Source organism: Arachis stenosperma, chromosome 6 (assembly GCF_014773155.1).
Source record: "Arachis stenosperma cultivar V10309 chromosome 6, arast.V10309.gnm1.PFL2, whole genome shotgun sequence".
Lineage (NCBI taxonomy): Eukaryota > Viridiplantae > Streptophyta > Magnoliopsida > Fabales > Fabaceae > Arachis > Arachis stenosperma.
The window spans coordinates 16,799,476-16,824,515 of NC_080382.1; the positions used below are offsets into that span (position 1 = coordinate 16,799,476).

The 25,040-nt window shown below is 32.1% G+C and overlaps 2 protein-coding genes and 1 pseudogene across 6 annotated transcripts; 1 reads left to right on the top strand and 2 right to left on the bottom strand.

The window, feature by feature from the left end:
- Positions 1–550: 550 nt before the first annotated feature.
- On the bottom strand, positions 551–1,654 carry LOC130933762 (uncharacterized; annotated as a pseudogene).
- A 10,173-nt stretch (positions 1,655–11,827) lies between these two features.
- On the bottom strand, positions 11,828–14,854 carry LOC130936346 (pentatricopeptide repeat-containing protein At2g30780-like). 5 transcript variants are annotated; one of them, XR_009068096.1, is made up of 3 exons: positions 14,385–14,854; positions 12,719–14,119; positions 11,828–12,337 (listed from the first exon to the last, which is right to left on the bottom strand). XR_009068096.1 is itself a non-coding variant. In XM_057866407.1 (3 exons), the coding sequence occupies exons 1-3, from the start codon at positions 14,802–14,804 to the stop codon at positions 12,276–12,278; spliced, it is 1,398 nt and encodes a 465-aa protein (XP_057722390.1). In that variant the 5' UTR covers positions 14,805–14,854; the 3' UTR covers positions 11,830–12,275. The 5 variants fall into 5 exon arrangements, 3 of the variants coding, with proteins under 3 accessions (XP_057722388.1, XP_057722390.1, XP_057722389.1); XR_009068097.1 differs by having other exon boundaries at positions 11,828–12,340; XM_057866407.1 differs by having other exon boundaries at positions 11,830–12,337; positions 13,204–14,119.
- Positions 14,855–23,925: 9,071 nt separating this feature from the next.
- On the top strand, positions 23,926–24,671 carry LOC130933763 (phytochrome C-like). Its single transcript, XM_057863378.1, has 4 exons — positions 23,926–24,045; positions 24,132–24,197; positions 24,281–24,356; positions 24,445–24,671. The coding sequence occupies exons 1-4, from the start codon at positions 23,926–23,928 to the stop codon at positions 24,669–24,671; spliced, it is 489 nt and encodes a 162-aa protein (XP_057719361.1).
- The last annotated feature ends 369 nt before the right edge of the window (positions 24,672–25,040 follow it).

Genomic DNA, 25,040 nt, shown 5'->3' on the forward strand with positions numbered 1-25,040 from the left:
CTTATTATTTGATATTACAAAAAAGTACTTCTTAAAAATTTGTATTTATTAATTATTTACTAGTGTTAAATCCGTGCGATGCACGGACTTATATTTAAATTTGATAAGTTAAATTAAAAAAATATTTTATAACCATATATTTTTTAAGTTTAGTACAACACTATCATCGTCATTACATAATGAACGTGTTAAATATGCTGTTTTATCTTTATTCAAAGTAAAATATAAATAGAAGTGTCTGAAGTATATAATATTCTTGAATCATAAGGAGAAAGACATGAAAAAATAAGAACATATATAACTATAAGAATAGCATGTCAATTTTATACTAAACTTTATATCAAAAAGTTAATAAAAATTTATCGACAACCTAGTATCTTACTAACTTCATTAAAAAAGCAATTGGCATATGATGTTGTGCTCTTTGTTACACATTTCATTTCAAATCTGAAAACAGAGTTATAGATAAATTAGTTATATCTAAAGTAAATATTTGTACAAAAGTGTAAATCATAACATGCTATTAAAATGAAAATAATATTATTCTTACCTAAATATTATTAAAAACCTCTTTGAACACGACATTTGTTGTTGATAACTTTGGATTGCCGTCTTCGTCTATAATTAAAACCCTGAGGCCGCTGCGACTCTTAACTCTTGACAAAACAACATAAAGTTGTCCATGGGTGAACACTGATTTTGGCAAATAAAGCCCTAAATGTGATAATGATTGACCCTGACTTTTGTTAATGGTCATTGCAAAGCATATTATTAATGAAAATTGTCTCCGTTGAAACTTAAATGGCAATCCTGAATCTAAAGGGATCATGTTCATTCTTGGAATGTACACTTTATCTCCAATATTTCTACCGATCACTACCGTCACTCCAATTACGTTGCTGCCAAGTTCGTTAACTATTAATCTTGTCCCGTTGCATAAACCTGAAGTCTGGTCTATGTTTCGCAATAGCATTACAGCGACTCTTGACTTCAAAGTCAACTTGTGATTGGGTAGTTTCGAACATTTAATGTCATTTAGGAACTCTGGTATGAACTACTCTTGTTGTACATCTTCATTCTCATCAGTTTGACATGTTGTGTCAGAGCTCAAATACTCCTTTTCTATCCCTGAAAAAATTGTCAAGACAAAATCGTTTACCTTCTCGACACTCTCAAGCGTGGGTGCAAGAATTGCCCTACTCTGAAAATACATGTAATCTGACATGTTTTGCAACAAATTTTGATATGCAAAGTCTGCCAAATGAGAGAGAGGGTCATCAGTAGTTGTAATCAATAGATCATCTGGAATTTCAACTTCTGATTCATCACTAACAACAGAGCCAATATTTCCATTTTCAATATCAAATATCCAATTAGCAAATCTCTTCATTTCACCTTTATTTTGATCCAAAGAAGACATTAGAAGCCTCATGTTCGTATGCAGTTTCAGAACCTTACAAAATGACCACATATGGGATGAGTTAGTAGCGGATGCCAATATATCGTGTCTACTTCCTTTCGAAATCACTGGAAGTATCTGCCTGAAATCACCTCCTAGAACAACAACCATACCACCAAATGGTTGATGTGTCTTATGTTGATCGATAACTGACATAAAATCCCTGAGCGTCCGATCAACTGCTTCAAAGCACATTTTATTGAGTCAATTTTTTTTAAAATACTAAATTAAGTCAATTTTGTCGGAACAACATTAGAAATAGAATTAAGTATAGAAGAATGTCAAATTAATTTTTTTTAAATTAGTATAAATAACCTCACATCTTAATAAGACTGATAATTCTATTTACTTTATGATAATCCTTTGTAATTAGCATAATAACTTATAAATTATATAAATCTTTAAAAAATATTCTCAAACCCAATTGCTTACTTAAAAATTCAAAAAAATAAGTATATTTGAATTTAAATTTAAAATTCTAAACATAATACTATGATTAAAAATTATAATTAGATTTATTTTTAAAATAAGTACACATTAAAAATTAATAACTAACTTAATTGTATCAATAATAATTCAAAGGAGAAATTTATAACTTTATGACATTAAATATTAAATTAGAAATTATCAGAATATCAACGGTGAGAATCAAATTAAAAATAAAACCACAAGTAATAACCAAATAACTTCAATTTATATTTAAAAATATTTTAAATTCTAAACATAAAAATCGAAAAGATTCAAAAGAAAAATAACAACTCAAGAAAAGATAATGTTTCCACCAAAACAAACGTATGCTTGGCATTATTCTATTAGATAGACTCTAAAAGGGATTCCAAAACATGTGCATCCAAATTCTCAAGTTTCATTCTCAATCTTGATCTTCTTGCAAGTTGAGGATATCCTTGCACCTTTGAATCTTCCGACTCCGAAGATAGTCGCTTGGTTGGTGTAATAGCATTTTCCAACACTTCAGATTTATCATTGTCCGCAACTTCATTGGAGAATTCAAGCAAAAAATTCTGTACAAAATACTACGTTAAATTAAAGACTTCCTTCTCACATTTGATTTTATCTCAATAATATTTTTTGAATAAAATAAAGATCTAACTTTGAGAAAATAAACAAACAAAAAATTTATTTTTTGAACAAATACCTTAACATCTTCTACTTTCTCCCATTCAATGATTTAGGATACCTTTGAAGTTGGAAGCAAACCACTGATAGTCAAGATCCTAAAATTATAATTAGTTATTAATTATTATTTATAAATTAGATACTACTAATAATCAAGGAAGAGAAAATAAACTGATTTTTAATAGAAAGTGCGCTTATAACTATATTCACAATTTGAATAGGGTGAGCCTTTTTGAATTTATTTATGAGGTCCATATTATCAGTCATCTTCTTAACTTTATAAGAAGGTGAAAAATGTGGATTATCAGATATTTGAACTTCAACGATAAAAAGAAAGGTCTTATCAATTAGGTTGAGCAAAAGTGTAGGAATATTCGATAGATCTCCTTTCTGCAAGGTATTACATAATATATTAATAATAAATAATATAAAACTTACAATTAAAAATATCTTCACTAATATTTTTAGAAATAAATATTAGTTAGAAGGAGTGGATCAAGTATCTCTACACAACTCTTTCTCAAAATTTGTTTTGCCTCCTTGTTAAAGACTACAAAAAAAAATATTTAATTCATATGCATAATTGCCAAAAAATACACACTCCATTATTTTTCTATGTCAAATAGAATGTTTAATGTTAAATATATTTTTTATAACAAAATAAACAAAAAATAATTACAGCTAAAAAAGTAGCTCCCAATAAAATAATATCAAATTATATATATATATATATATATATATATTTTAAAATTTAAAATTTAAAAATTAACAATAAGATTAAAACGTCAAACACAATTTAAAAAAAAATAATTAGTTTATTAATTATTTTAAACTCAAAAAAATTAACTACAGAAAGAATGCTTTTTATTAAAATTTTTTTAAAAAAATTTAAATACTTTTTTTCAAAATCAATCCGAACTCATTTTTTTAAAAATATTTAAATACTATTAATAAAAAAACATTGCCTTTAAATAAAAAGTTTGTTACCTATTAATAATATTAATAAAAATATTCATAATAAAATAAGTTAAAATAACAATTTAAAAAGATGAGAATATCAAAATTTTTAGATTTATAGAAGTAAATATATGATTACCCATCATCGATCTCTAATTCAATAATAGTGTATTTGGTAGATTTGCTATTCTTTTCAAGAATCTTCTCACTCTCAATTCCAATAAGATATCCAACAACATCTGAAATGATTTAAAATAAAAAAAACTTTATTGTCAATAAATTTGTTAAAAAAAACAGCCAAAATTATCAATAAAATAAATAAATTTATAAATAAATTATATTTTTTTTAAAACAATAAACTTACCAACTAAATAGGTGTAATTGTACCTAGGAACATTGAGAGTGTCAAAACTCACAAAATTAAATCTATATTGTGGAATACTTGACGATTCTGAAAGTCTTAACACATCTGTATGTTGGTTTAAATTAACCACATATTCATAATGTGTAGTCTTGAAGTTACCCTCATTGAGTCCAACATCAAAATATCTTATTTGGTAAGATATTTCTTCCTTTAGCAAATTCACGAATCCAGACACAAGAGCTCTCTTAACTGAGGTGTGTATTTTTCCTCCCTAAAATTGATAAACAAAAATCAAAGAATAATTAGATGGGGATAAACAAACAAATTTAAAATATAAATAATATAAATTTAAAATAAAATAAAATAATATTAATAGAAAATTTACGTTTTTATCGAGTCAAACCATCTCAATTGAGTATGACAATGAAAAATTTTCGTAACTTGGTAGTGTCCATAACCGTATCACTCATATACATACACACAAATTGTCGATTGTATGATTGATTTCTGCGATTTTTTGAATACCGACCATTGGAATAAGTAGAGAAATTTTAGATTTTGGATGTACGTAAAGAAAGGATTTGATGTACCTTGAATTGTGGTGCTATATATGTCTCATAACTTATACTTTTATAGTTGACTCATAATTAAAATTTTTTAAATTTGATTGACATTAATTTAAATTTAAATTAAATTTGCAGATAAAATAAATAAATATATTAACAATTTTTAAAATTCTAAATTAACGTAAATATATTTAAATTTACGTATGTAGCTGCAATTTTTGAAAAAAAAAATCTACAAAAATTTAAAAAATAGTACTAAAAAGAATCAACAAATTTTTGAAAAATAGTGTTAAAATTTAAAAAATAACAACCTAAGTAAAATAATTTAAAATTTAAAAAATAACAACCTAAGTACAACAATCTAAGATTTAAAAAATAACAACTTAAATAAAATAATTTAAAATTTAAAAAATAACAACCTAAGTATAACAACCCAAACAAATAATTTAAAATTTGAAAATAACAACCTAAGTAAATCATAATTTATAATTTATAAATATAAAGATAAATATACTATAAAGATAAATATAAATCTAAAAATTTCTAGTGACGACACCTAAGCAAATGAACTCCCAAATTCAACGTATGAGCGCCACGTCAGGATATAAGCTCCCCATTTGTATACTATAAAGAAGAAATAAGTACACATTAAAAATTAATAACTAAATTAATTGTATCAAAAATAATTCAAAGAAGAAATTTATAACTTTATGACATTAAATATTAAATTAAAAATTATCAGAATATCAACGGTGAGAATCAAATTAAAAATAAAACCACAAGTAATAACCAAATAACTTCAATTTATATTTAAAAATATTTTAAATTCTAAACATAAAAATCGAAAAGATCCAAAAGAAAAATAACAACTCAAGAAAAGATAATGTTTCCACCAAAACAAACGTATGCTTGGCATTATTCTATTAGATGGACTCTAAAAGGGATTCCAAAATATGTGCATCCAAATTCTCAAGTTTCATTCTCAATCTTGATCTTCTTGCAAGTTGAGGTAGGGAATGGATTCTCTCAATTGTTAAAAAAAATTGAGAGTGTAAAGTGTAATCTCTAACCTTTCATTGTTCTCTCTCTCATATTTATTATTGGTCCCACTCAAAAAATTAATGGTGAGAGATCCCACTTTACTCCCTCAATTGTTAAAAAAAATTGAGAGGATCCATTTCCGTTGAGGTATCTCCTTCTACCTTCGAATCTTCCGACTCCGAGGATAGTCGCTTAGTTGGTGTAATAGCATTTTCCAACAATTCGGATTCATCATTGGCCGCAACTTCATTGGAGAATTCAAGTAACAAATTCTGTACAAAATACCACGTTAAATTAAAGACTTCTTTCTAACCTTTGATTTTATCTCACTAATATTTTTTGAATAAAATTAAGATCTAATTTTGAGAGAACAAACAAACAAAAAATTTATTTTTTGAACAAATACCTTAGCACCTTCTACTTTCTCCCCTTCAATGATTGAGGATGTCTTTGAAATTGGAAGTAAACCACCGGTGTAGTCAACATCCTAAAATTATAATTAATTATTATTTATTATTTATAAATTAGATACTACTAATAACCAAATAAAGAAGCAAAAAATAAACTAATTTTTAATAGAAAGTACACTTATGCTGGTTTAAATTAACCATGTACTCATGATGTGTAGTCTTGAAGTAACCCTTATTCAGTCCAACACCAAAGTATCTTATTTAGTAAGATATTCCTTCCTCCAGCAAATTTACGAATCGAGACACAAAAGCCCGTTTAACTGAGGCGTGTATTTTTCCTCCCTAGAATTAACAAATAGAAATCAAAGAATGATTCGATGAAAATAAATAAATAAATTTAAAATAAAATAAAAAAATATTAGTAGAAAACTCACGTCTTCATTAAGCCAAACCATCTCAATTGAGTATGGCAATGGAGAATTTTCGTAATTTGGTAGTGTCCATAACCGTATCACTCGCATACGTACACACAAATTGTCGATTGTAGGACTAATGTCTGCAATTTTGTGAATTCCTTTGGATATATGTAAAGAAAGAGATTGATGTCCTTTAAACTGTGGTGCTTTACGTCTCTCATAACTCATACTTTTATAGTTGACTCATAACTAAATTTTTTTAATTTTGTTGATTTTAATTTAAAATTTAAAAAATAACAACCTAAGTAAAACAACCCAAACTTAAAATTTGAAAATAACAACATAAGAAAATAATAATTTAAAAACTCTAAATTAACGTAAATTTTTATAGTAATTTTAGTATGTAACGACCAAAGTATCATTAACGTAAATTTTTTAAAACTCTAAATCTCTTTAAAAGAATTAGCTGCAAATTTTTAAAAAATCAACAAAATTTTAAAAAATAATATTAAAAAGAATTAACAAATTTTTAAAAAATAATGTTAAAATGTAAAAATAACAACCTAAGTAAAATAATTTAAAATTTAAAAAATAACAATATAAGTACAACAATTTAAAATTTAAAAAAGTAAAATAATTTAAAATTTAAAAAATAACAATTTAAGTACAACAATCTAAAATTTAAAAAATAACAACTTAAATAAAATAATTTAAAATTTAAAAAATAACAACCTAAATAAAATAAATAAACAAATAAAATAATCTAAAATTTAAAGACTTCTTTCTAACCTTTGATTTTATCTCACTAATATTTTTTGAATAAAATTAAGATCTAATTTTGAGAGATCAAACAAACAAAAAATTTATTTTTTAAACAAATACTTTAGCACTTTCTACTTTCTCCCCTTCAATGATTGAGGATGCCTTTGAAATTGGAAGCAAACTAACGGTGTAGTCACATTCTAAAATTATAATTAATTATTAATTATTATTTATAAATTAGATACTACTAATGACCAAAGAAGCAAAAAATAAACTAATTTTTAATAGAGAGTATACTTACGCTGGTTTAAATTAACCACGTACTCATGATGTGTAGTAACCCTTATTCAGTCCAACACCAAAGTATCTTATTTAGTAAGATATTCCTTCCTCCAGCAAATTCACGAATCGAGACACAAAAACTCGCTAACTGAGGCGTGTATTTTTTCTCCATAGAATTAACGAATAGAAATCAAAGAACGATGGGAATAAACAAATACATTTAAAAAAAATAGAAAAATATTAGTAGAAAATTCACGTCTTCATCGAGCCAAACCATCTCAATTGAGTATGACAATGGAGAATTTTCGTAACTTGGTAGTGTCCATAACCGTATCACTCGCATACGTACATACAAATTGTCGATTGTAGGACTAATGTCTGCAATTTTGTGAATTCCAGCCATTGAAATAAGTAGAGAGATTTTGGATATATGTAAAAAAGGGGATTGATGTCCTTTAAATTGTGGTGCTTTACGTTTCTCATAACTCATACTTTTATAGTTGACTCATAACTATTTTTTTTAATTTTGTTGACTTTAATTTAAAATTTAAAAAATAACAACCTAAGTAAAACAACCCAAACTTAAAATTTGAAAATAATAACCTAAGCAAATAATAATTTAAAAACTCTAAATTAACGTAAATCTTTATAGTAATCTTAGTATGTAACAACCGAAGTATAATTAACGTAAATTTTTTTAAAACTCTAAATCTCTTTAAAAGAATTAGCTGCAAATTTTTAAAAAATCAACAAAATTTTAAAAAATAATATTAAAAAAATTAACAAATTTTTAAAAAATAGTGTTAAAATGTAAAAAATAACAACCTAAGTAAAATAATTTAAAATTTAAAAAATAACAATATAAGTACAACAATTTAAAATTTAAAAAAGTAAAATAATTTAAAATTTAAAAAATAACAATCTAAGTACAACAATCTAAAATTTAAAAAATAATAACTTAAATAAAATAATTTAAAATTTAAAAAATAACAATATAAGTAAAATACCCAAACAAATAAAATAATTTAAAATTTAAAAAATAAGAACCTAAGTAAAACAACCCAAATTTAAAATTTGAAAATAACAACCTAAGCAAATAAATAATTTATAATTAATAAATATAATTCTAAAAATTTTTAGTGACGACACCTAAGCAAATGAACTCCCAGACTCAACGTATGAGCGCCACGTATGAACTCCTCATTTGTATACTATAAAGATTTTTTTTTATTAGTTAAAATAACATTTTAAACATATAAATATAATAAACCTCTGAAAAGAAGGTATTGCCTTTTTCATCTTTAACTTTTGATAAAATAGACTTAAAAAAAATGATATTTTAATTCTCAAAAAATGATTTCATTATCTTGTTGGGTTTATTCTCATAATAAAAGGGGATAAGTTATACTAGTGGCATCTCATAATTAGTGCCTTTAACTCATTATGTAAGTTAAATTCTAGACTTTTTTTTGATTTGGTATATTCATATCTAAATACATTTACTCATAAAAAAATAGAAAGACAAGTCATACCTCAGAATTGTATAAAGGAAATGTTATCCCACAGTCACTACAGCCTTTGAAAACAAGAAAAGAAAAAGAAAATAATAACAACAATAATAGAAGGAGACAACAAAATGCAAAACCTAATAAATATTTTTATTTTTCATTTTTTATTTTTTAAATATACCAACAGATGGAACGTGAGAAAATACAAAAGGTGGCTAAGAGATATTGAGGAATTTTATTGACAAAGACCAGGGAAAGGACTATAAAAGAATGTCATGGAAGATCCAAACATGGCTACTTCCATGAACCATGAATAGAGAGCTTTGTCTTTTCAAAATTTAGATGCTTTAACAACCTTAAAAAAAATAAAAATAAAAAATGAAAGATGCAATTCTTAATTATTATACTATACTATACTATGGTTGATTTTATATATAATTTAAAGAACACAGAATATCCCACAAAGAACTAATAGTACTACTATTAATAAGAAGAAAGAAGAACAAAAGTTTTACATTTAAAATAGGAGAACAAAAATAAAATATCAACTACCACAAAAGACAAGATTAATGACAACTAGCTAGGATTAGTGTGATTTAAGACCGCGTTTGTTTTCAGAAACTGATATTTAGTATTATATTTCAGTATTATATTTAGTGATTAGCACTAAAATTAAAGTTTCAATTTTTTTAATACTTCTAAAAAATGGAGATATGTTGGACTGAAATTTTGTAAGAAAAAAAAATAAAAATATTAATAATATTTTTTTTTTAAAAAATTTTATTTAATTTTTTAAATTTTTAATTTATCTTTCAATATTTATATTTATCTTAAACTAAACATTATATTAAAATATAACCCACTCAGCATATTTTACATCAAATACAATACATAAATTTAATTTAGTTTAGATCTTTTAATTTTTATTTCATGGTCTCAATTTCTCAATTTGAGCCTTCTTTCTAAATGCAATCTAAGCGAATTTTTTTTTTTTTTAAATTAGGTATCTAACAACTAACAAGTACTAGTAATTGAGAATGGGGCCTACATATGTTATTGAGTGTATCTAGCAAACAAGCTTCCAAAATTGGTATCTCAATCTGACGGTGATGCCCAAAAGGTACACACTACATAGTTCCAATTCCATATACACAGGGGATTGTTGTCCCATTAAAAAAGGGCTTTTCATAAAGAAAGAAAAAGGAAATTAGACCAACCACGCATGCCAATTGCCAAAAGCTGTTGAACAAGGAAATTCCCAGAAAAAGAAGAAACATTTTCTCTTTGTCTTTTGGGACTTGGGAGCACTACATCATTTGCGTGTTCTAATAAATTCATAATAGTAATCCTTGTTGAGACAAAAGATCTATAGAATCCTACTTAAATTTACCCAAATAAAGAAGGTTGAGACTAGGGGGTGGCAAACGGATTTAAATCCGTTGGCCGGTCTGCGTAACCCACCAAAAAGCGCGTCGAACTGGAAATTTGGAACTGTCAAATAGTAAAAGTTCGTCTAATTCGCACCATTTAAACCGTAGATTTTGGCGGGACGGACTTTTTTGTTGGGCTTAGTGTTTTTTTTTGTAAGAAGGTATTTTTGCAATTTTTCTTGTCAAAACTCAACTTTTTTCAACCCAACTTACAAGAGAATAAAGATGAAAATGAAGTGTTTTGGATTATGTTTATTTTGCTTTAGAGATAATATTTATAATTATGTTTTGGATTATGTTTATTTGCTTTGAAGACAAAATTTATAATTATGTTTTGGATGAAAATTTGGTTTATAATTATATTTATTAGATATTTATAATTACAAAGACTTTAATGTTTGTGAATATAAAATTATAATTTGTTATATCTTTATAAATTATAAATTTATTAAAATGATTGTGAAATTATATATATTATTTAATAGATAATAGTAAAAAAAAAGAGATTTGGCGGGTTTAGCCCGTCAACCCGCCAATTCATAATTAGGCAGGATGGGATGGAATTTTAGGACCGCCTCACTAGGTGGAGCGGGGCGGGACGGGACGGACTTTCCCGCTTGCCACCCTAGTTTATACAGAATCAAAGAAGTATACAGTATATAGTATAAATATATAAAAAAAATTCACAAAATATAATATATATATATATATATATATATATATTTAAATATTCTCAATATTTTTATCTGAATAAGTACCATAAGAAAAAGGTGTTGTGATTTGTGAATAAGCTTGGATAAAGTTAAGAAGGCAAACATCCAATAGTAACGAATGGATACTTTATGAATTTAACTAACATATATATATATCCTTATATATTTGCTTTGTATTCAGTAAACTAAAAAAGTTTTTAAAAATATACTAGTAATAAAATCCAGTTAAGATTTACTATTTTGAGAGTCGTCCTTTTTTATCGTTTCCATTAACCGCAGTTGAAAAAACAAGCAACCACGAAACCTAACTTTTTTCTAACCTCTTTAACCTAAAGTGACATTTGATATTTGTCAATCTTTTCTTTTTTTTTTTTATGACATGTTATTTGTCAATTTAATTAGTTAGAACTTTTAAAATTTCATGTAAATATTTTTTCCGGTAAACCAACAGGGTCAAGCCCCAAAAAAGAAAACTAAGCTATTGTACTTGGGGTATCACTTCCTCCATTTACATCCAGAAAGATCCATTTTCCCAGTTCATATAAATATTAGATAAATGAAGTTTTGGATTATAAAAATCATGTCAATGAGTGGGCTAGGCCCCCTTGTTTATTAGACCAAAAAACATACTAAAATCACGGAGAGATAAAATATATGATTAGTAAAATGTATTTTTTTCAAATATATAAATATTTAATAAAATATAATGATTGTCTTAATAGTTATTCATAATTAAAAAACAGAAGGAAAGATTAATGAGGAGGAAGAAGTATGACTGGCCAGATGATTGGAGACTAAGAAACATAGTACTGCGAGGAGTGAAAAAGAAGTATATGCAATTCTCTCTTATACAAAAGAATAATATCAACCGTCTGGATTAAAATTTTTCACCCTAACCATTTATTACAAGCATAATCTGCCAATGAATTCAGGACATCTACAACAAAATTTAGCTGACAAAAATTTGCAAATTTTAGCTTCGAAACAAACGGCTTTGAAGGGGATAGCCATTCAAAGAATTGATTGTTTGGTGCATGCTAATGCAAGCTCCAATTTCATGAATATGTATTAAATAAATAAATGTTGTTGCCATATCAACTTCTTGCTCTTCCAAACTTCCAACATGGTTTCATAAGTGGTAAATAGAATCAGCATAAAGATCAAGAGTTGCTCTCTTCTGTGTATAAGTATCAAGAAAGTGCTATTCAAACTTTGCAAACACAGCAGCACTCAATGTGTTGGGGACCCTTCATCTCCCAAAGACTGCACATGTACAACACCATCTGCAATAACTACTGTCGTAAAGCAGAAAATGTAAGCAATCATTTTGTATATTACCTAAATGGTTGGATTAAAAAGGAGTATCCTGCTATGTTATATTATAAAGGCTATATATTGTCACACTATCCAGACTTGCATAACAAAGCATAACTTCAAATCATGCATCTTAAACAAAGTATCCTTGTGCAGAACCAGTTCCAGAGGCACCACTCAAACAAATACCACCATCAGAAAATTTCAGAATTATTATTGTTAACAATAGAGGAGTGGTAAAATGTTCATAATCAAAACCCAAGCATGTATCGATTAACATTATTAATGGCATGACAGCAAAATAAGTAATACACCAGAACAAGAATATCTTAAAAGAAGCCTCAAGAAAAGATGCATACCTACAAATTATTTAAATGACAAGCTGCTGAAGATGTCAGTTGTTGCACTAATTTTATTTTTCTAATATTAGTGCATGCTGCCATGTGCAACCACTGGTATAAAACTTGAATGATTTTCAACATAGAACATATGCAATTAACTGCAAGTTCCTTCGTTAGAATTCTAGACAAGTTCAGCTTCGGGCAAGAGTAAGGAACAAATTTTGCAATAATCTGCTGAACCAACATGCTTACAATAACTGAAACAGGTGATATGAATGACAATATAATTTATGATGGAAATGCATGCAAGGGGACTTCATAACCATGCTTGAACATTTGTCCCAGTATTTTCAGAACCATGGATCTCTGACCATGGTTCAGGTAAGCTTTGTACATTATCCACAATGTTTTTTTTGTGCAATTAATTTTAACACCTTCCATTTCATCAAAGACATAACGCATCTCATCAATACGATTATGTGATCCATATAAGACAAGCTTACAATGATACAAGGACCGACAGATTCTCCACCCAGCACATTCAGCACGTTTCACAAAAGCTTCTAGCCTTTCTATTGCATTACACCGATAATAAGTTGCAGTAATGCATCTCATAGTACTTGCTGAGGCTATCCGGGTTCTGCGCTCAAAAGCCTCATTAATTGTAATCTCCATTTCCTCTAACCAGTCCTCCTGGGAATAGAGCTTAATCAACAAGGCGTCCAACCATGGTCTGTAATGTTCTTGTGGAATAAGCTTCAGCAATCCCTCTACCTTCTTCACTCTATCCGAATCTGAACTTTTACAATACGCACATATCATGGCCCTGATCAATGGAATTTCTTTTTTGTTTACATGATCCCTTACTAGAGAATACATCTCTTCCATCTTCTCCAGATTACCTGATTGTCCATAGCCTCGAAGCATTAGCAGGTGGGTTTTCAAGTTAGGCTTGACAGGGCCTCCCTTCATCATTTGAAAAACTCTCTCCATGTCATGCCACATCGAAGCCGAGATATATCCAGCAATCAAATAATTATAAGTATTCTCACTGAGTTGGAGGTCCGACTCTTTTATCGCCTGGTATGTTTCTTCCATGTAATCCACCAGCACCAAGCGGGAGTAAAGTGATATGAGAATATTGTATGTGGCAATTGAAGGAGGACAAGCTGCATGCTTCTTCATATCACAGAACAACTCGTGACAATTCTTTGCAAGACCATTGAACATAAAAGCACTCATCAATGCATTGTAAGTGCTGGTCGTTCTCATGCCCTTCTTCGCAGCGTCTCGAAAGATCTCAACGGCATGATGAACATCTTTACATCTACCTGCAGCTTTTATGCCCTTAGAATACTCATATACACTCATTGGGGAGTCAACACCAGAATTCTTCTTCTCCCTCCTCCAATCAAACACCTAAATCATGAACCACCCAATCTAATAAGAAAAAGGGATTACCTTCCAGGTCAAACAAGTGCTCTGATTCCTTTAACAAACATTACTCCTTCATACTTTATAAAACTGTTTAGGTAAGATTCCAAGAAGAAAAATCATAAAATAAATAGCTTTAGCTTATGAAAAACATTAATTACAGAAAATTCAATCATAGGATTGCATTTTTGTTTTCCTCATTTCAAATTCGAACTTAACACAATCCAAGTTGGGAATCTTTGCAATATACCTGAAGGGCCAAGGAAGGCCACGAATCCAACTGATTCAAGAGCTCGAGCAGCACAGATCCACCTACATGACTTTCAATCAGTGATGCAGAGTTCTCATCGAGGATCTCAATTACCCGATTGGAATCCGAGGCTTCGAGAACCAGTTGGTTCTTCAAAACCGATGCTTTATTGATGAGATCCTCTCCGAACGGAAGCCTGCGTTTCTCGATGAAGAGGGGAGTAATATCTTGGAGCGGGTGAGGAGGAGGAGGGGTAGCGGAGGTGCAGTGGCGGCGCGTGAGGCCAGGCGATGTGAATGCAGCAGTGGTGGTAGTAAAGGACGGAATATTAGGTTTAGGGTTAGGGGTGCCATGGGAGTGGAAGCAGAAGTGTTCGGCTTGCGCTACTGCGTCTGAAGTGAATCTCCAAACTCGCTTCATCGTTTTGGTGATTGAGATTTTGTTAGGGTTTTACACTGAACAAGAAAAATCCTCCCTAACCCCTCATTCCCCGCTGACGCAGGCACGAACAACAAGGTCACAGAATCCATGGGCTTTCTTTTTGGTAAATCTGGGCTTGGGCTTTCCATTTTATTTTCCTTTCCTATTAGGCTGTCCAGCAGACATTCATTTTTGCAAAGGTCCATTCAAACAATTTCTTTTTGGAACGCTTAAATTTGAATTTAGAGCATTATGCAGGTAAAAAAAAAAAAGAAATTGGACTTAGACCCGTATGTTTACCAAAAAAAAAAAGAATTTATGCATAGACAGATAGTACTTAGGTAAATGACCAAAAACAATGAAAAAAAAAAAAAAACTAACGTCTCTTTCCGTACACAAGAACTTTACTTGCAGGGAACCATGGAAGCTCCTAGTGAGCAAACTGAAAGAAGGGCATCTGAACAAGAGCTAGACCTCCTTCATCGGAGCAAAAAGAAAGTTAGAAAGGAAGGAGAAGGTTTCTCAGAGACAGTGACTAGGGTACCAAGAGAGGAGCCATGGATGGTTGATGAAGAACCAAGAGGAGAAACAAAAGTATGGAAGGGAGTTAGATCCTTTGCTGAAACAGTTAAAAGGGGACCACAATCTGATCGGATGGAAGAGGAGGAAGAGAACCCCATGCTGGAAGAAACAGAAATGGAGAATAGCTCAGAGGAGGAAGTGGATTTCGAAGAAGATCTGGAGCAAAAAGATGCACCTGAAGGCGAGTCTTCTCCATCCCAAGATATCACTATTACCAAGATAGAGGAGGGGTTGTATAACCTGCGCATAAATGAGACAACCATCAGAAAATTATGGAACCGTGGTGGAATTCATTAATAGTAAAACTGGTGGGAAGGAAAATAGGGTATGCTGTGATGAAAAGAAGATTAGAAAACATGTGGAGTGGTAAAGGTATCATAGATGTAATAGACTTGGGACATGATTTTTATTTGGTCAAGTTTTACTCACAGGAAGATCTAGACTACGCTCTGTTGGAGGGACCATGGAAAATATGACCATTATCTTGCTGTCCGATGCTGGGAACCAAATTTCAACCCTCTCCTAGCCACGATAGACAAGATTACAGCTTGGGTGAGACTCCCAGGCCTCCCGATAGAACTATACGACAGAAGCATACTTAGAAAAATTGGAGAACTTATAGGAAGGGTAGTCAAAGTGGATACAAACACTGAAAAGATGTATAGAGGTAAGTTTGCTAGACTCTGTGTGGAGGTTGATTTAACAAAACCCCTTATAGAAAAATATATGATCAATGGAGTGTGCTTTAAAGTGGAATATGAGGGACTTCACCAAATATGTTTTACTTGTGGAAGAGCTGACCATGACCAAAAAAATTATATAGTGGAAAGGAAACAAATGGGAGGGGAATTGGGAGAAAATTCAAGGAAAGAATGTGAGAAAAAAATAGACCAAGATCTGCCGCATGAAGAAAATAAGGAAGGGGATATTAACAGAGCTAAAGAAAAATGTAAACAAGTGTTTCAACAACCGAGTGATAATTTTGGGCCATGGATGATTGTACAAAGACCAAAGAGAGAAAGAAAAAGTGAGGGAGACCCAAAAAACGAAGCAAGAACTAGCAAAATGGAGGAAGGAAATACAAGCAATTCCAGATTTCAAGTGCTGGAGATAGAAGAAGCTAAAAATGGGAACGAAGGGGATGCAAATATGGAACCAAATGAGAACACAATAGCAGATGCACAAAGAAATTCAGCAGATCAATCAGTTAAGACCAAAGCAAGAAATAACAGGAACAATCAACAGAAACAGCAGATAAAAAACAACCAAAACACCTCAGATATGCACACACAAGACTAAGGAATAGACAATGCAGAGAAAAAAATAACTTGAACCAAAAGGAAGTAAAGAAAAGGAAGCAAACCAGAAGATCACAATACAGGAAAATTCCATTATTCACCATCAGGATAATTGGCAGGAGAACAACTATGAGAGCCCAAACACAGATCACATGGAGGAAGAAGTGGACATATCTCAACAAGCGAACCCCCCAAATGGAAAGCCCCCTGACCCAACAATAGAGGGTGGAAAGAGAGATGCAAAGAGAGACAAAGAGATGGAAAAAGCTCTTGTGAACAGCATGGACTTCACCACCCCTATCATTAAGGGGGTAGGAGAGGAGGAAATGCAGATTAACTAAGTGTCCAGCCAAGCCTTTGGTGTTGGTGTTTATTCAGCTCTTTGGTCTACACAATCCTTGTTTATTTGTTTCTCTTAATGATTATCTTAAATTGGAATGTAAGAGGTGCGACTAGCAAATCCTTTAGTCGCATATTCAAAGAGGTAGCGAACTAATATAAGCCTGATTTAACTATCATTGTGGAACCAAGATGCAGCGGAAACCAAGCTAGTAAGGTTATCAAGAGTCTGGGTTTCAATAATTACATTATTGAGGAAGCTCAGGGCTTTTCTGGTGGTATTTGGATTTGTTGGAATAGACAAGACATAAAGATTTCGATGGAAGAAACTCACCCCCAATTCATTCATGTCAAGATCAATTTCAGTGGAGGAGATGAGTGGTACCTAACAGCTATTTATGCAAGTTCTCAGCCCCAAATGAGAAAACAACTTTGGTCTAAAATCTCATCCATGACCCCTAATATAAATAAAGCCTGGCTCCTTTCTGGTGATTTTAATGAGATAAAGGATGTTTCGAAGAAGAAAGGGGGTGCAAACATTGACAAAAAAGCTTGTACTTCCTTTGCTAATTGGATTAACGACTGCGGTCTTATTGATCTAGGATTCATTGGTTCTAGATTTACCTGGAGAGGACCCCAATGGGAGGGGCAAGAGAGAGTCTTTAAAAGACTCGATCGAGCCTTAGCTAATGCGGAGTGGAGGACGAAATTTCAAGAAGCAACAGTGGAAGTGCTCCTAAGGATTGGATCTGATCATCACCCTCTTCTTATAACTCTTCAAAGTAGAGATGTCATGCAAAGAAGGGATAGACCGTTCCGCTATGAAGCTATGTGGGAGCATCACTCAAATTTTAAAGAGTTTGTTAAGCAGGAATGGAACATTAATCAGAACCTGACCCCCACCCTTTACCACTTAAAAGGGAAGCTTCAAGATTGGAATAAAGACACCTTTGGAAACATCTTCAAGCAAAAAAGAAAGATCATGAATAGACTGAAGGGCATACAACGCCACACCACCTACGGCAAAAACAAATTTTTGGATAAATTGGAAGCAAATCTACACAAAGAAATGGAAGAAATTCTCAAAAAGGAAGAGATCTTTTGGTTCCAAAAATCCAAAGCTCAATGGATAGTTGAAGGAGATCGCAATACAAAATTTTATCACACCAAAACTATCATTAGAAGAGCCAAAAATAAAATCAGCAAGCTTAGAAACCAGCAAGGAGAATGGATAGAAAATGGGACCGAAACCAAGGATCATGTTGTTCAGTTCTTCAAAGACCTATATCAGAATGAGGTAAACATCATTCCTTTAAATTTTACTGCTCAAACAAGTCCTAAAATAGATTCAGTTTTTTGTAAGGATATGATAAAGACACCGACTCTAGAAGAGACAAAGAAGGCAGTCTTTAGCATTGGTTCCTTGAAGGCTCCAGGAAGAGATGGTTTTCCGGCCCTCTTCTTTAAGAGGAATTGGGAGATAGTGAAAAACAAGATGATGGAGCATGTGACAAGGTGCTGGAACAACCCAGAAGAAATAGAAGAAGCCAACACAACTCTCATAACCCTCATCCCAAAAATTCAAACTCTGGAATTTATCACTCAATTCAGACCGATAGCTCTATGTAATGTCAACTATAAAGTGATTACCAAGATTCTTGTCAACAGAATTAAGCCAACCTTAAACGACATCATAGCTCCCTACCAATCCAGTTTTGTGCCGGGAAGGAACATCCAGGACAACATTATTATAGCAAAGGAAGTGATGCACTCTATGAAACGGATGAGAGGGAAAGCCAAATTCATGGCGATCAAGATTGATTTTGAAAAGGCGTATGATAGAATCAACTGATATTTCTTAGAGAAAAGACTGTTGGAGATTAATATGCCTAGAAATTGCGTTAGCATTATCATGAAGTGTGTGAGAACAGTTAAATACAATCTGTTGTGGAATGGGAGCATGACAGAGGATTTCTCACCTAAGAGAGGAATCAGACAAGGAGATCCCATCTCTCCCTATCTTTTTGTGATATGTATGGATGCCCTATCCCAGCTTATAGAAAAAACTGTTGAACTGAATAATTGGAAGCCGTTCACTATCGGAAGAAGGGGGCCTGAGATTTCCCACATTCTCTTCGCAGACGACCTTTTAATTTTTGCAGAAGCTACCCCTACTCAACTTCAAAATGTGATTGACACTATTAACACCTTTTGTAATGCCTTAGGTCTTAAGATAAACCAAGCAAAGACTTCTATAGTTTTCACTAAAAATGTCTCTAATCAAATAAAGCAGGAGATGTATAACATGTCTGGATTTAAAGAAAGCAAGGAGCTTGGAAGATACCTTGGAGCCATGATCAAAAACAATAGAAAAGGAAAAGACAACTACAAGAATGTCATGGATAGAGTCCAAAATAAGCTCAAGGGGTGGAAGAGCAAATGTCTCTCTCTTGCAGGGAGAATCACCTTAGCTCAAGCGGCCATCAGCCCTATGCTCAATTACGAAATGCAACATAGCAGAATACCTAAAGGAATGTGTAATGATATTGAAAAAATGCAGAGAAAGTTCATATGGGGGGATGAGGAAAATAAGAGAAAAATGCATCTTATAAGCTGGAAAACTTTATGTCAACCGAAGCAGGATGGAGGTTTAGGATTCAGAAGACTCAACTTAATGAATGATGCATTTCTACTAAAAGTCATTTGGCGGTGGAAGAATAATTCGAACTCTTTATGGGCAGAAGTTTTAAACCACAAATATGAGAGAGATCAAGGAATGGATGACATCATTCAGTCTAGAAATTCAGATTCAGCTCTTTGGAGAGAAATGACCAAATTATGGACAACCTTCCAGAAAAACACCATTCACTATTTAGGGAATGGGCTTGCGACAAAATTATGGACAGATTATTGGTTGGACAAAGGCGAATGCTTGATCAACTACAACCAGAACTCAACATTTGATGAGAATAGCTTAGTTTGGGAGTGGACAGACAATGAAGGAGAATGGGATCTGAGTAAGCTCAAACAAGCTTTACCAAATCAGATAATCGATAAAATAAGAGCAATCCCTCCACCAAACTTAGAACAGGAGCAAGATACCATGGGTTGGATGCACTCTTCGGATGGAGACTTCTCTGTGGCAAGTACCTATAAATGGCTAGCTGGATGGACAGAACCTAAAAGCTCTATTTGGGACAGAATTTGGAAGTGGAAGGGCCCTCAAAAAAATAAAATCTTCATGTGGTTAACTATGCATCAAAGAATCCCTACAAAAGAAAGGATGAAGAAAATTTGTGGTGGGAATGGTTGTTGCCACCATTGCCCAGATAAGGAAGAAAACATCCTTCATGTCTTAAGGGACTGCCCCAAGGTCTCTAGAATTTGGACCCAGTTAATTAAACCAGAAGCTATTGGAAGTTTTTTCGGCCATCAACTATTAGATTGGGTGGAGCAGAATCTAAATCAAGAACTAGGAAAAGAAAATAACTATAGCTGGAGGGACACTTTCATGACAACATGCTGGAGAGTTTGGTTTTGGAGGAATCAAGAAGTACACAATCAAAACTACCAGAGACCGAAAGAAGCTACCAATGAAATTATATTACAAGTACAACAAAATAGTGAAGCTTTTAAGAAAGATGAGCACCTGACTGAACAGAAGAGAAGAACTGAGATTTATGTATCCTGGAAACCACCCTCGGAAGGCTGGGTGGCTTTCAACACGGATGGAGCTGCAAAAGAGAATCCTGGCCTGGCATCCTGCGGAGGTGCAATTCAAGACCATCAGGGAAGGTGACTAGGGGGTTTTTCTCGCAGCATTGGCCTATGCTCGGCTTTCAATGCTGAGCTTTGGGGAATCCATGACGGCCTAAACCTTTCCTGGACTATGGGAATGAGGAAAATCATTATATATAGTGATGCCGCTGCTGTTATAGCCCTTATCAATAATCGGCGAGAACTCCATAACCATCCCAATCCTTTGGTGCGTTTAATTGCAAATTGGAAGAAGAGAAATTGGAAAACTTGTTTCAGCCACATACTCAGAGAAGGTAATAGAGTGGCGAACAGATTGGCGAGAATCGGCGCTGAAATTGATCCTGGTCTTGTCTTTTGGGATGCTCCGCCGCAAGAGGTGAACGACTTTGTGCATGAAGATGGGAGAGGGATAATGCTTTCCCGTATCTCCAGGCGCTAGTGTGCTTTCTTTGTTTTCTTTTGTGTTTTTTTTGTTTTTTCTCTTTCTTTAGGCCTATGGCCCCTCATATCATCAAAAAAAAAAAATGACCAAAAACAAAAGAAAGAATGGCTCAAGATTCGGTGGTCCCAAAACGTTTGGATCATTAAATTGTCCCATAACAAAATATGTTTTTTAAGATTTTTTAAGAACTGCTAAATAGTCCTTTTTTAAATTTAATTATAAATTAACCCCATATATTTTATTTAATTATAAAAATAATTTTTTATTTTATAAATAATTATTTTATTATAAATCTATCATGTTGATTAACAATTAAGAACAAAAATAATAACAAATTAGATCTTCCATTGATCCTAATAACTTTTTTGGTTATTCTAATCGATTAAAAAATTAAATTTGATCCGGAACGCTCGTAAGGAATCACAAAATCGTGTTTCCTTGAAAATCAATCGATTGAATTTCAATTTATCACTAAATAATCGATTGAAAATTGTAAGAAAGCATGGTTTCCGCATAAATAAATCAATTGGTCATATTAACCAATCGATTGAACGATGAATTAAATGTAGATTTTATGTAATTCAATCGATTGTTTAGAATTTTCAATCGATTGAATTTTTCAAAACAATCGATTGAATTTTTCAAAACAATCGATTGGGTAACACAATTCAATCGATTGCTTTTGTTATTCAATCGATTGAAGTGTGCTACCCAATCGATTGAAATGTGTACTATCCTATTTCAATCTTGTTATCATTTTTAGAAATTATCTTGTTATTCATGTATCTTATCTTTAAAATTCTATCTTCAATTTTTGCAGTTTTATTTTGATTTAGATACTCTAATCTTATCATTTCCTTAATATTAAGGTGATTGCTACGGTACGATGATAAATTAATACGTACTGATACGCTTAAGATATGGACAAATAACAATAAGCCATGTGGAATTTATTTTCCACGTCAGCATTTAATTTTTTCTTTTTTAAATATATAGTATATCACCACTTTTACTAAAACACCTTTTTAATTAAATAAAAAAAATATTTATTTATTTAATTTTATAAAAAGACTTAAACATCCTTTCTTTATTTGATGAGACAAAAATATCCTTTTAAATTAATCAAATTTTAAAATTAAAAAATTAAACAAAACAAAAATATATCTAAAAAAAATTGTTTTTGAAATCTAGGTTTTAGAAATCCTTTTCATCTTGTCAAGTTCTTCTAATAAAAAATTGTTTCTGGGTTTCAAAAATCTTCTTCATCTTCTCAAGTTCTTCCCTTCCCTTCGTATCTCTCTCTCTCTCCCCCTGGAGCTCGGTCTCTCTCATCTCTCTCACCGTGGCGTCGCCGTTGCTCTCTGTCTCGTCATCGTCTTGCACATAGTCGCGTGCGCCTTCGTTGCGCTCTTCGTCGCCGGCGGCAGAAGCAGCAGGTTCAGGGGCTCGTCGTCTTCTTGCTTCGAGTGTCGCCGTCAGCCTCCTTCGCGCAATCAGAAGCTGCTTCATGATTTGGTGAGTTCTAACAAAGGTAGGATTTTATTGTTCCAAGTTAGTTGAAAATTGAAACCGTGACGCTGATGTTTTCTTCCCTTTTCATCGCCACAAAGAATCCTTATATTCTGGCTCACCCACTTCACTAGATCACACTGTCATTTGATGATTCCATCAATATCATTGTTTATTTAGTTGTTAATCAACCACTTTGTTAATGTAAAATAAATTGAAATTCTAGGTTTGGGTAAAGTGGGGACAGAGACGCCAGTTCATTCCCCAGAACAAGCTAGATAACTTAATTGATAATTTTTTATAATAGATCAGTTGTTCATTCCTTCTTTGAATTGTCCAGTTATATTTAGGTCTTCCTAGTTTGTTATTAGTGCAACAATTGTCAGTGATTTGACTTTTAGGTTGGATACTACCTGATTTTGTTACAAAGTAGAAATTTGCTTCGATTCAATTTAATACATAGGTGTTTACTCAGCAGTTTATTGTTTTCCATATTGTTCCATCATTGTGACTAAGCATGAACTTTGTTACTCAAATATTACAGGGAAATCATTTGGATTTACGGCTTGTTCGGAACCAGTGGCTTTTAATAGATCCCAAAATACATTTTCTTATGTCAGAGGCAAATGAAGACAAAACATCTGGAGATTATATCTACCTACTCTTTTCTTTTACTATTTCAAATGATATATAATTCCCATGCTCATTGCATTTCAGGATGGTTATGTTCCGTATCATTCTGCCAGAATTGAACCGAGTTCAGCGGCTTCCTTGGATTCCTCTAAAAGAGGGAAAATCTTCCATGAGATGCTAAATAATTTGTTGGGCCAAATCCAAAGTGACTCTGACCATCGTGTGGTAATCCGATGTGATGTCAACTTCAACACGGCTTGCTTTGGCAGAAACTTAAACACACTTATTGGACGCACTGCACATATTGAGTTCTTGGAGTCCGACATTTTCGCCAAGTTCATAATGTGGTCTTTCCCAGAGCTGTTCAGATAGTAAACAACTGAATTTCCATAATTCAGGCCATTTTGTCAGTTTAGCAAAACAGATAGGTCGACCGAAGAAGGCTTTCGGAGCAGTGTAATTGAAATAGCCAAGAGATGCTGAATTCATGTCCGTCAAATGTCAAAACTCCATGGCATCCGGCTTGATTCTCGCAGTCTGAATCATAATCCTCCAAAAAATGTGCCCGCATTTTGCTTACATGGGGAATCTTGTGGCATGTGTGGAGCAACAGGCCTTGCATGGAAGGGGAATATACATTACCAATATCCATTGCTATCGCTTTGTGTCTTATTTCATTGTCTTTTAGCCTTCAGTTGGTGTTCATAAGAGAGACCATCTGCTTACTTTATACATTAGTGATCTGATTTTCTCTCTTTGTTGAAGGGTGAGGAACTGAGAAAACTTATCGGTGCTCCAGTTTACATCGAATGTAGTTCAAAAACACAGCAGGTACATATATGTTCTCTGCATCTATAAAAGTTCCAAAGGTTAGATAATATCACGTCCCTAATGATATCTGCCATTGAATATAGAATGTGAAAGCTGTTTTTGATGCGGCCATCAAAGTAGTTCTCCAGCCTCCAAAGCAGAAGAAAAAGAAGAGAAAGGGTCAAAAAACCTGTTCCATATTGTGATCTTCTCAGTTCTAAATTGGTAGTTGGCAGAGGATGACATGACTGTAGCCTTTTCTTGGTAGTCTTTGCCATTCTATATCTTTGCTGCATAACACATGATGGTGTTGGTGTTCCGGAAACATTACTGAACCAAATGTTCGGACGAGAGGGACAAGAATCCGAGGAGGGTATTAGTCTGCTCATCAGCAGAAAGTTGCTGAAGCTGATGAATGGAGACGTGCGGTATCTGAGGGATGCTGGCAAATCATCTTTCATCTTAACAGTTGACTGGCTGCTTCCCAGAAATTGATTGCTTAAAGTTATAGGAAAATAAATACTTTGAGTTTTTGTACATCATAGAGACTGACATAGATTGGTTGAGACAAATTTTGTACAGAAGGCTCTTTCTTTTCATTTTGAAGATTGTCCATTTTGGTTTCTTCCTTGTATCATTCCTTTGAAAGTGTAAAAATAGCACATGAATGAAAGAAAGTTATTGCATCTCATTTGTTGACTAATTTATTTTTTATTGGCTTTATTGAATCTGAATCATCTTTTATATCTTTATGCAGCAATTCAAAATTAAGTTCAACATTGTTTTGAAGAAATTCACTGAAGTTGATGATTCGTTTCATTTAAATTAGAATTTTGAATGGCGGTTGAAACTACAATTGTAACT

Coding starts and splice junctions, on each gene's coding strand:
- LOC130936346 (XM_057866405.1), bottom strand. CDS start 14,804: ATGAAGCGAGTTTGGAGATTCACTTCAGACGCAGTAGCGCAAGCCGAA. Junction 14,120..14,384: donor GGCCTTCCTTGGCCCTTCAG/GTATATTGCAAA, acceptor TTCATGATTTAG/GTGTTTGATTGGAGGAGGGA.
- LOC130933763 (XM_057863378.1), top strand. CDS start 23,926: ATGTGCCCGCATTTTGCTTACATGGGGAATCTTGTGGCATGTGTGGAG. Junction 24,198..24,280: donor GTAGTTCAAAAACACAGCAG/GTACATATATGT, acceptor CATTGAATATAG/AATGTGAAAGCTGTTTTTGA. Junction 24,357..24,444: donor GAAGAAAAAGAAGAGAAAGG/GTCAAAAAACCT, acceptor TTTTCTTGGTAG/TCTTTGCCATTCTATATCTT.